The sequence below is a fragment of the Parasteatoda tepidariorum genome, chromosome 8, assembly GCF_982258835.1.
Source record: "Parasteatoda tepidariorum strain Cologne lab strain chromosome 8, Ptep-v5.0, whole genome shotgun sequence".
NCBI classification, from domain to species: Eukaryota; Metazoa; Arthropoda; class Arachnida; order Araneae; family Theridiidae; genus Parasteatoda; species Parasteatoda tepidariorum.
In genome coordinates, this window is record NC_141762.1 from 23,923,912 (window position 1) to 23,937,347 (window position 13,436).

Consider the following 13,436-nt stretch of genomic DNA (forward strand, 5'->3'; position numbering starts at 1 on the left):
CTTAATTTGACAATTTTACTGAATTAGATTCATTTCGAACAAGCTACTTTCTACCAGTACCAAAATCTTCGGAAAAAACGTAAGAAATCTATTATAAAAATGCACAGTATTGATGTCAATATTGTTATGACGACTTTTTATGATATTCCTTAATGAGAAAGTACATTGTCTCCATCAATTTAGCTTCTTAGTACATCATTTTATTTCAATTGCTGCCTATTAAAAAAAATAATTAATCGTCATTAACATCAATATTAGTTTGTCGATTTTTAATGTTCTCTTAAGCGAATTTGTACCATTGTTTGATAAGTATCTAACATTTATATTAAAAAAACACAGTTTCTTCCTTCAGATTTTTGCTACCAAAAGTCATTTTAATAAAAATGCTGCGAATTTTTTTTTAAAGGAAATTACATTTCATTATGAAAAACAAACATTTATTCGGAGCAGCTGGTTGAAATTGGAGAGCAGATTTAATAAAAGTTAAAAACTCCTACAGTTAAAAAGTAAGAAAATAATGTTTGAAAAAAAATTATTTGAATTTATTCAGTTGCAGTCACTCATTTCACTAATTCAAAGAAGAAGAAGAAAGATACATTATTTAAGCTACATTTTTCCTCATATTTCGTAGTTCGAACTGGAATACTTAGAGAAAATGTTGCCAACAAATAAATTAATTTTCATTTTTCTTTCAACAGTTGTATACTGCAGCGCCTTTGATTTGTTTGAAAGTGCACGTAAACAACTAATATTATCTGCACTAACTAACCTGATAAGATGTACCCTACACCAATATTGTGAATGTGGTAGAATTTTACTATACTTTATTAAAACATTATTTTTATTGCAGTCAGGATAATTTTTGATTAGAATTTTGTATATGTTGTAGACTCTCTTTCTAAGTATAAAATCTGACCCTTTGTAAATGTCACCGACTTTTTGAAAGAAAGCTACGCTGATTAGAAAAGTCTAAAGTATTTTCTAAACTGTCTGATATTTTTAGATTTATTACAGTCAGCTTATATGCATTTAGGCTGATTAGAAAATTTGCAAAGAATTTACCAGTTTTAAGCTGGAAAGCAGTCTAAAATAAACCCGACTGATTAAGCAATTATTGATTGATTTACTAATTATCCTAAAAATATGAGAGCTCTTTGTATTAAGCCTAAAACGTATAAGGGGGATTTTACCCCCCCCCCCCCCGTCGAACAGCCTACCCAATTTTGAGTTCAAGACTAACAATGTTCAACAACATCCTGAAATTTTGAACCTGATTCAGAAGAAAAGGTAACTCTTAGATCAGTATTGGGAGAAATTTGCGTATGTGGAGGTTTATTTTTAGGTGGAACAAATCGCTTTAGCGGCGTTACAGGGAGAGGAAAACCACGAACTCCGCCTATGGTTACAGGACGGTAAGATGACTCTAACCCATTATCTGTCTACCACTGAGGATATTTTCATTCGGTGAGAGCGGTGTGATGAATTCGTATCAACCAGCCATCGTTGAGATTTTTACCTGGGTTACAACTCATTGGGATGCAAGCGCTCTATCTATAAGTTATCAAGGCTCAGTATAAGGGTCGTTAGAAAATATCGGAAATATTAACAATTAGCCAGGCGGATTGCAAAATGATATCGGCTTTTTAAAACGAATGGAATTATTCAATTAGCCAATGACGCATATCTTTCTTACACTGTGATACCACTAATGCATGTAAAATGTCAAAAATGCTTTTATATTGTTTACTATTGCAGAACTACCCGAAGAAGAAAAAGAGTGTTTGGACCTCTTCAATCCACATGTAAGATAGAATTTAGTCATTTAATTTTTATGATTTTTTATGTGTGATCATATGTTTCATGATGATTTTCGAATTTTTGATTGTTATTATAATCAATGCCGCGCTTAAAAATGATTTTTCAATTATTTTAAAGTCTAAAATTTGACCTAATCATTAATAGCTTCACTCGTACGTTTTCGCTTAAAAAACAATACTTATACTATTTGTAAATAGAATAGCGCCTCAAAATTACGCGATTTCTCCACTCTCCACACATTCCCCTTCGCCATAACCTTGGTTTTGGCAAATCGTGCGTTTTCTTCTACAGTATTTTCCAGTTAGAATTTGAAATATAGGCAAAAAGGAAGACTTGCTGAAAATATTGTAGCAGGGAGAGGAAAAGTATATAAGTATGTAAATTTATGTTTTTTCCTTACATATTTGCATTTATTAAACACAGAGTTTTAATAGAAATAAAGTTTTGTTTCCTCTGTCAAAAATGAATTTATTGTTGTTATTGTTTTCAAAAAGGCGAAACGAGGTAGTAAAATAAAGTTTTTATTTTAGGTATCAGACTGGTTTTGGCACTATTTTTTTTATAAAAAAAGTTTAATTAAAATTTTAATTTTGTGTTTGGTAATCAAGGGTCTTAAAATAAATCTGAAATTAAGATTAAAAATTTAAAAGTATTTTTTTTTTATAAATAAAACAAAATTCGAGTTAAAAAAAATATTTTTCACATCACGCTTACAGTTCTACAATGAATTGTGAAGTATAAATTTCATAATAATTTTTTTCTATATTAATAATGTGATTACCTGTGTTCCAAACTAAAATCTGAAAAAGAAATTCAAAAAAGGCAACGAAATAGAACTAAATATTTTGCAATTTTAATATAATATCTTGATAGGAATAACAAATCCAAACTTAGACCTTAGATTTTACTTCAAAACATTGTTGACATCATACAAATATAGGATTATTAATTTCGCTTGTAAAGTATTCTATAATTAATTTTGTTGCTAGTGTAATGTAGCTTTTTCCAAATCAGCGTTCTTCAGAAGATCATTTTAAATATAAGAAAGTTATGAAATATAAGAATTCTGAATAATTCTAACAACAAACAAACTAATTCGAAAACTAATTTCTGAAAATGAATTTTATTTGTCTTCAAAAATATAATTTATCCAAATAAAAAGATTAAAATACTCACACCTAACAAAAAACATTTTAGTTTCGTTTTCGTGAGTTTTTGTTTCGTCGTGTAGCATACGGTAAAAACAACTAGAACTTCATTTCTAAAATTCGGAGATAAAAAAAATTAAAGGATTTTTGGGGAGATACTGCGCTAAAGTTCATGTATAGATAATAAAAGAAAACGAAATTACTGATTTTCACCCGGTTTATACCATAAAATACTTACACATTTACATATGTTTAACATTATATTTTAATAAGATGCTTTTTCTTTGTAATTACGTTGTTCTATAAACATCAATGAATATAGTAATGACCAAAACAAACTTTAATAATTTTTTTTAATATTAGCCCTTTTTTTTCAGTTTAGACTACTTGCATCTATTAAAACGAACGCTAGGCAAACCGACTGAAATGTGCAAGCAACCAATTAGTTACAAAGTATGAATGTTACCGCGAATGAAAGAAATCAAAAAATGTCGATTTTCACCTGTGAATGTCACCGATAACATAGTCGCTTTGTTGAATGTCTGAAATATTTTTTATATCCGATTTGATATTAATTTATTCATTGATATTATTTTTTTATAAGCTAATATTATTTTATTTATTCGAGATTTTAATAAGTGCTGGGGATATTTTATAATAAATATCAGTGTATGAAATATCAGTAATTAAATGCATGCTAGGCAGTAACACTTGACCTTAAAAAGCATTGATGTAGGAGGGTATACCGGGCAGTGAAACTGAAATTTTAAAAAAAAACGTTGGTATAGGGCATACCGGACTAATGTATACCGGGCAGTGGCACTTAACTAGACCTAATAGGCATTTTAGACATTTACCGAAGCGACTATGTGATTGTCAACATTCACAGGGGACAGTCAACCACCATCAATTTTGATCATTCACAGTGGTATGGATATAAAGGTCCGACTCTGAACTGAGTTTTCTGAGTGTGTAGCTTAACTTGAAGTAAAATTCAAGTTTTTTGGCATGAATACAAGAAAGGTTATATTTCAGGCATGGGAATTCTTTCGAAACATGGTGAATACTTCATGTAATGTGGACTTTCCTAAGTGTGATCATCCGGGAGAGAAGAGATTGGATTGCTTAAAGCCACTCCTAAGCACTGATATAGTCAAAGAGAGATTAGTAAGGAATTTTGAACTATTATTTTAAAGAAATTTTGAAAGCATTTTTGTGAATGGAACTTGATACATTTTGTGAAAAATTCATGTCTTTACAGATTCGCGGTTGGCCTTTGTCCAGACATAGATATGCCCCGCAGTCGTCACATCGTTATGTCACAGAGACATTAAATGTTTCGTTGTGGTGTCTTGTTAACGTTTGGGTGTGGTCGAAATGTGACGTCACGATTATCCGGCTTAGAAACCTTTTTGTATTGGCGTTGCAAGATGTATACGTAAACCATTTTATACCATTTACAACTAGCATAGTCTCAAAATAGAAAGAAAAAAGGAAATTTAACTGGACATACTGAACTTTCGTTAGGTAATGGGAATTGTAGAGTGTAGGACACAAATTGGAGAGTTCAAGACACTGAAAACTCTTCATGTTTTTAAGGGAATGGCAGAAATATTGTGAAGTCAACGCTGGAACTCTAACCTTAGCTCTGTTGGTCATAATATTGACAGATTAGACCACTTGGCTATAATATGTACATAGTTGTAAGGAACTACGTGACTTCATTAGGTGGGATTAGTTGCTGGTTCTTTCTGGTTGTTTAACCGTATTAGGTGAAAGCAGTTAATTAACGAAAAAATAAATTTAATTTATTTTTTCGCTTGTAGAAAAAAGGCTTTTGTTTTAGAAAGATAGGGAAGAATATATTGTATATATATATATATATATATATATATATATATATATATATATATATATATGAAATATTCGGTGTTTCCACACCGATATTTTTTAGTTATGTATAGTCAAAGCAGCCTGATTAACGAGTCCAGTTTCGGCATAATCTTTTATTTTACTAAACGATGGTGAAATAGCATTTTCATCCCTCTCCAGACGGAGAGGGAGAGACAGAGTTACCGTCAGATCTGACGAAGTTTAGTTGGTAAACATTATACACCAAAAAGTCACGCTAAAACATTGCTCCTGCATTTTATAGGATGATTAAAAGTTGTTAAGAGGTCAGTCATTATTGCCTTTTTCTGTATTCCTACGCCTCATCAATTTATTTATTACTCAAAGCAAATCGTTTAATCTTTCCTTATATGGAAGTGAAAGATCTTAAAATAACTTCTCTTTTGAAGTATAAATCTAATTATTATTCATTGGCATGTTTTTAGCCTTGAAGTCCCAAAATAGAATTTCTACCCTTATCTTTTACTAAAGATATTATATGAAAACGAATGAAGTTTTAATGCTTTTATTAATACAAAAGTATTTAATTTTTGTATTACATCCCCCCCCCAAAAATTTTTTGGTAAGCCCAAAAAAATAATAATAATAATAATAAAATTTAGAATACTATGAATTTATAAAATTTACGTTGGTATGACTGTCCTCTTTCCTACTATAAATAAAATTTTTCCAATATGTGAAAAAAAATTTTTACAGCAACAACAGTAAAAACATAATAATACAATTTATCTATTTAGTGAACTAAACAGAAAGAAAAATTTAAACATTTTATACTTTTCAAAATTTTTCACACAAAAATATACAAAATTTTTATGCAAAACGACCTGGACAACAAGTGTCATTTAATCAGAATTTAAGATTCTGTATGGTTAAAAAAAATATTCACAATTTTTATGTGAAAGAGGTGGACAACTAAGTGTCATTTAATCAGAATTTAAGATTCTGTATGGTAAATGGGGTTATTTACTAGATGAAATTCTGTATTCCCCGTTAAAATGGAGGAAAACAGAGTTTCATGAAGCACTGTGAAATTGAGAGATCCAGACTGGATAAAACAAAAATAGTTTTTAAATTGTTTTTTTTTTTTTTCACTGTGTTGGGGAAAAAAAATTCAAGTTTCCTCGCCAAACATCTCCACACGCGATTCGGATCTCTCAAAAATATAGGGATTACTTCTTCCTTTGAAGAAAGTAAAAACATTTATTTTGGACATTATTCATGATTTAATTTTAACATTTGTGGGTTGTGATATTTCCTAAATTTTGATACCTATACTATTTCAAAATTTCGTTTTCTTACATTTTCATTTTATTTATTTTTTGTAATCTTGGTCATTCTTTCTTTTTCCTATTTTTCCTTTTCTTTTTTGTTACCCTTCACCTTTTTTTTTCCCGATGTTTACTTTTATTGAAACATCTTCAACTTTTATTTTTTCGATGTTTACTTTTGCTGAAACATCAAACCTTTTTCGATGCTTACTTTTACTGAAACATCTTCAACTTTCATTTTTTCGATGTTTACTTTTATCGAAACATCAAACCTTTTATTTTTTCGATGTTTACTTTTACTGAAACATCAAACCTTTTTTTTTTTCCACAATTTTTAACCTTAACATTTTTAGAAGTTTGCTGTCTAATGTGCAAAGTTAAGTTGTCATTGTTTGAATTAGCAGAGGTGATCAATCTCTTACCAAATTAAGTAACAAATGGCCCGACACAATTAATAAACAAACAAAAATCTTTGCAAGTCTACAACCCTACTAAAGCATATGGTAAATTAGTATCAAGTATAAAAACTTAACTGAGTTAAAAATTTCGCCTATCGTAATAAGGGAAACTCGAAAATTTTCTTAAGTGTTAACTGTCCTTTTGTTTGGGTAACATTTAAATTTTCACATTTTTTAATAGGAATATTTAGTTTTGACCAAGTCTTAGAAAGTAAGAATTTTACAAATTTCTTTCTTTTTTTTTTTTGTATTTATTTTGAGTGTCTTCAGTTACTAATACATTTCAATTTGTGTTTTATCATTTTCCTATCTTTTTGTTGGAATTAACTCTCAGCAATAAGAAGCTTTGTTTATTTATGGAAATCTCTGAGCTAGAACTGAGATATGAACTATTTAATAACGTTGGACTCAAGCATTAATGTCTGGTTTCATATTTTAATTCAAATTCTTAAAACAAATATTTTATTCATTTTCTAAACTATTTGTATTAGTTATATCATTTCTTGATTTAATTTCTAATTTCTCCCACACCGCAATTGCATTCAAAATAAGAATATTTTAATGGCATTTTTATCTTCACCCTAAACACTATAGTAAAACAAAAATATAAATTCAACTAATCAATAAATCATAGAAACTGTAACACATAAAACAATATAGTATATGAAAATAATTTCTCGAACATTTTTTATGCCAATCAAAACCAATTCACTAAAAATAAACATTTCTCACGAAAAAAATTTTTTTTAACAGTAAATACGATCAATGTATAGAAAATAATAGCTTCAATTAAAACATCAAGTATGAGAAAAAAAACTTAAAATCATGATCTAATTAATCAATAAAAATCAAAGAAATAAATGTTTTCAAAAAGAATATTTAAAGGATACGAAGTTGGATAAAGTTCGAATTAATCCAAAACATATCTTGAAAGCCACAACATCAATTTAAAGTTGATAGGAAAGAATTATACATTTTTTTTTCTTTTCGTGAAAATGATTCATAAATTCACCGAGAGAGAAGGAGAAATTGAAGCTTATTTTTCTTTGAGTTCTGAGTAGGAGGGAGGGAGGGAATGCCGAACATCTAAGTAGACCATCGTAAACCATTCCGGGGTGAGAAAACACTTCATCGACGATTAATCTAGAGTAGCAATAATCCACTAGCATAACTAAACTTTCCGTAGGTCACTTGTAAAGGGATGGGATTTCTAATCGAAAACATTTTTATCTCTATCAGGAATCCAATGAAGTAAGTTTTTCTCTTCAATCCAAGGGGGTGAAAAACTCATCCAAGATTTTTGACGAAGGGATGAGGAATCCTTCTCGACGAGGTAGCGGTCACGTTAGGCCTAAGTCCCAAGAAAAATTTTCTTTCTTCTTATTGCACAAAAATTTTCTTTTAAGGGGTTTCCTGCACAAAGCATAAGTCCTGCCGTCTTGAAATATTCGGTGTTTCCACACCGATATTTTTTAGTTATGTACAGTCAAAGCAGCCTGATTAACGAGTCCAGTTTCGGCATAATCTTTTATTTTACTAAACGATGGTGAAATAGCATTTTCATCCCTCTCCAGACGGAGAGGGAGAGACAGAGTTACCGTCAGATCTGACGAAGTTTAGTTGGTAAACATTATACACCAAAAAGTCACGCTAAAACATTGCTCCTGCATTTTATAGGATGATTAAAAGTTGTTAAGAGGTCAGTCATTATTGCCTTTTTCTGTATTCCTACGCCTCATCAATTTATTTATTACTCAAAGCAAATCGTTTAATCTTTCCTTATATGGAAGTGAAAGATCTTAAAATAACTTCTCTTTTGAAGTATAAATCTAATTATTATTCATTGGCATGTTTTTAGCCTTGAAGTCCCAAAATAGAATTTCTACCCTTATCTTTTACTAAAGATATTATATGAAAACGAATGAAGTTTTAATGCTTTTATTAATACAAAAGTATTTAATTTTTGTATTACATATATATATATATATATATATATATATATATATATATATATATATATATATATATATATATATATATATATATATATATATATATATATATATATATATATATATATATATATATATATATATATATATATATATATATATATATATATATATATATATATATATATATATATTTAAAAAAATTAAATTTTATTTAAAAAACCCGGAGAAAAAAAAGATATAATCTTTTTATCAGCCCACACGATTATATTCGCAAAACAGATTATTTATCTATTATATATATATATATATATATATATATATATATATATATATATATATATATATATATATATATATATATATATATATATATATATATATATATATATATATATATATATATATATATATATATATATATATATATATATATATATATATATATATATATATATATATATATATATATATATATATATATATATATATATATATATACAGTCAAATCCAGCTATAGTGAACAAGCAAAATATATTAATACAATAATGTGAGGAGCACTCAAAAAAAATTTTTTATAAAAGTTACAACAAATAAAATAGAACACAACAAGTAAAAAAAGTAAAAGTAACATGTAAAAACAGAAAATAAAATAAAAGAAGAAAAAAACAGTATAAAAATGTACTATAAAGCGAGTAGCGAAATCAGATCAACTTACATGGACGGAAATTTTTCAAGAATGATTTAAAAATGCTTTCGCAGAAAGATTGCCAGATTACAAAATATGAAAACAAAAGCGCAAATTGAGTGTAACAATAGGGTCTTAAAGTGTCGTTCTTACTGCACTGCTGAAGTGATTTGTTATTCTGCGCATTGATTTGTTAGTTACCAAGGATGGGCCCGAAATGGATGTGCGCAAGGTAATATTATACTGTATAATTTTAAAAATTGATCATAAATAGTTTTAGAAGATAGATGTTTATTTAAGAAAAAATATAAAATAGAAAAGAGAAACATAAATTGCCTGCTTTGCTAATAATTTTAGCCGCGGATTTGCACGATATGGATTAGCACATAGAAAAATTATTTAAATTATCAAAGAAAAAATTTTAATAGATAATTTTTAACACGGATTTGCCCGAAATGGATTTGCACATGGAAAAATTAACAAAGAAAAAAATTTTAGTAGATAATTTTAGCCCCGAATTTGCCCAAAATGGATTTGTACATGGAAAAATTATACAAATTAACAAAGAAATTATTTAGTAAATAATTTTGGCAATGGATTAACCCGGAATGGATTTGCGCATAGGAAAATTATAAAAATTAACAAAAAAAATATTTAGATTAATTCATTGATTTTATATAAAATTTTATTACTTTAGTTGGGTATCCATTGTTTTTTATCAAATTTTGAAATAGTTTATCGATTTGTTTCTTGCATAAATAAATATTACTACATATTCTTTTAATTCTGTTCGTTTCATTAAAAGTGGTATATAAATAGATGCTCCTAGAAACATTAGAATTCCAAGTAATTAGCTTATTAATATTAAAATTAAAATCATTTTTTTTATCGTATAAATCAACAAAGCAGATATTAAACTTATTGATTTTCTTAACTTTCTTCGTGTTTTCTTGTATTTATTTATTTATTATTATACATACATACATACATACATATATATATATATATATATATATATATATATATATATATATATATATATATATATATATATATATATATATATATATATATATATATATATATATATATGTAAGTTTTTTTTTTTTTTCAAAGTTTGAAAACAATTTTGTCAAAGACCAGAAACAGTTTTGAAAGTAGATTTTTTTCAATTTTTCAGACATCGTTCGATTGCCTTCAGGAAGCTAATGACAAATTTAAATATGAAGTAAGTATTCTCTCCAAAATTGAACACATTTTTTACACATTAAAAAAAAAAGATATTTTAAACATTAACTCATTTCCAGTTTACCACTGATCTCGAGTCAGCCGAAGATGTTGAGGAATTTAAAGTAAGTTAAAATTTACGTTCTTCATTAATGAATTGTAAGATTTCCAAAAAAAATTTAATTCTTAAATCTAAACATTATCAAATACAAAAAAATCATATACAAAAATAAGAAAAAGCTAATCCAATATTTTACCTGAAATTCAAAATGGCGAGAATCGATCGCGTTTAAGCATGCATCTCTCATAATAAGAGACAATTTACCATTATTTTCCGATTTTCATATTCCTTAATTCCCTTCTTATTGTTAGACAGATTGTGCATACTGAATTTTAGCCCCAACTTTTACTTACTTAACTAGTATTTAGAAAGTTTTTTTTTTTGTTGCTATTTTCGTAATTTCCTGGGAAATAACAAAATGGAATCTGGGAAACCTTTTGATGAAATCTGAGAAATAATGATATAAAAGTGCTTTTATTTCCCAATTTCATCAAAAACAATTCCTTTTAAATGAGAGCGAAAAAAATACTTTACTTAAGTATGTTTCTCCTATATTAACATAGAATTTTCTGATTTTTCTATTCGTTATTTTCACGCTCACTCAAAATTAGTAGAACTCAATTTTGTGAGCCGCTGTATTTACAAAAACTTTTCTTATGTTTTAAGTTACTATTTTCTTTAGAAGAATATAAACTTTTTAATGCTTGTAAATTAATTAAAATTTACAATATTTCAACTTTCATAATATTTTTCTTTTCAGAAATGTTTTAGTCCAATGATTAGCTTTTGCTTGGCATTTCCCAGTTATTGTAAAAGGTAACTAACACTTTTATTTGGGTGTTTTTAAATCGATAGGGACAATGCCATATCCACAAGAAATTTTAAAAACTTCGCAGTTCTTAAAAAGTAAAAAACAACAAGCAATTACGAGCAAAGTAATTTTGAACACTTTCAACTCATTGCATGTTTGGAAGAGAATTCCCGTCGGGCAAAACGTGCTGCTTAGAAACTCTCGTATCGTGTAGCAATACGAAGCCCAATACTAAGAGATTGAAATATTTAAATTTGATTTGTCATAAAAAGTAAATTTTAAATGCTTTTTCAGTAATTACTTAAAGCAATATTAATTAATTTAGTTTTATTCATATTTTACACCTTCAGTCATCCATAACTGTCACGGCCTGGATGAAACATTCAGAATCAGCAACCGATGACTGACGCAGCCTCGATGGAACATTCAGAATCTGCCACCAATAACTGACACTGCCTGGACAGAACGTATGGTATCAGTCACCGGTGACAGACCAATACTTCTTGGAAAAGAGAAGGCCGTGTCAAATTTTTTGTACCATAAACAAGAAATTTGATACTTAAATTGTCCAAACGTGAGGACATCTTTCTTATTTCTCCCACTGCGCACCTTAGTAGCCGGAAGGTGGAGACATCTTTCTTATTTATTCCTCTTGCTCAGTTTACTTCCGTTACGTCGGAATGCTTAATTTATCCGTGATTACGCCGTCTAGGCGGAACATTCACAACCAGTCATTGATGACTGACGCGATCTAGATGGAACGTTCAGAAACAGTCACCGATGACTGATGCGGCCTAGGCGGAACATTCAGAACCAGTCATTGATGACTGACGCGATCTAGATGGAACGTTCAGAAACAGTCACCGATGACTGATGCGGCCTAGGCGGAACATTCAGAACCAGTCATTGATGACTGACACGATGTAGACGGAATGTTCAAAAACAGTCACCGATGACTGATGCGGCCTAGGCGGAACATTCAGAACCAGTCATTGATGACTGACGCGATCTAGACGGAACGTTCAGAAACAGTCGCCAATGTTTGGCGTAATTTGAATGAATAAAACGACGCGATAAATTAGGAACGACGCGATGATGAATGAATAAAAAGTTTTACTAGAAAAACCTAGATTTTTAAACCTAGATGTGTTCTGGACGATAATCGCTCCATAAGTACAAAAGGAAATTTATTCTTCAAAAGAATGAATGATTTTTAACTTGATGGGTTTGAGGTAATACAAATGATAAGCTACATTTTCAACATTTCTAAAAAAGGATTTTTGATTGAAACATGATATACATGAAGGCAATAAGATGTTTCTGTGAATCAATCGTCATCTAGCTAAAATTAAGGAAACTTGTGAAGTACTTACCAGGAAACCATACTAAGGAGACGTTTAACAAAAAAATTCATTTTTGGAAAAGTGTGGCTTACCACTTCCTTGCCACCAAGACATTTATTGCCTCTACCCTTTAGAAATTTATAGCATGCTATTAAACTAAATAAGAAATTTTAATACTCTACAAAAGATAATTATATTAAAAAAAACTTCAAATAGAAGGAACAGTGTACTAAATTATATTTTTGAAGAAAAAAAAAACACTCTATTATCATACGGAATATAAAATACTAACCTTATTTTTTCTTTTCCAGTGATTTGGGTTGATGCAAAAAGAGAAAAAAATGGAAGGAATTTAGATACCTTTGCATGAAAGAGAAAGAAAGAAAACATAAAATATGAAAAGAATGATATATAAATTATGTAATTTATACGCTTAATAAAAAATATATTAAATACTGAACCTCCTGAGAAAGAAATTATTTTATTTAAAACAATAATGAAACTAATGTTAGAACAATGTATACAAATATCTATACTACATTAAATATATATATATATATATATATATATATATATATATATATATATATATATATATATATATATATATATATATATATATATATATATATATATATATATATATATATATATATATATATATATATATTATAAAGACTAAAAATATTAGAAATTATCGGGCTAGCAAAAGCATGAATAAAATAAAATATACACATAAAGAGATAAATTA

The 13,436-nt window shown here is 28.2% G+C and overlaps 1 protein-coding gene across 1 annotated transcript; it reads left to right on the top strand.

Moving 5' to 3' along the window:
* The first annotated feature begins 645 nt into the window (after positions 1 to 645).
* LOC147805944 (uncharacterized) lies at positions 646 to 13,072 on the top strand. Its single transcript, XM_087149418.1, has 7 exons — positions 646 to 806; positions 1,756 to 1,802; positions 4,002 to 4,133; positions 10,424 to 10,471; positions 10,551 to 10,595; positions 11,292 to 11,347; positions 12,997 to 13,072. The coding sequence occupies exons 1-7, from the start codon at positions 656 to 658 to the stop codon at positions 13,007 to 13,009; spliced, it is 492 nt and encodes a 163-aa protein (XP_087005544.1). The 5' UTR covers positions 646 to 655; the 3' UTR covers positions 13,010 to 13,072.
* Positions 13,073 to 13,436: the final 364 nt, after the last annotated feature.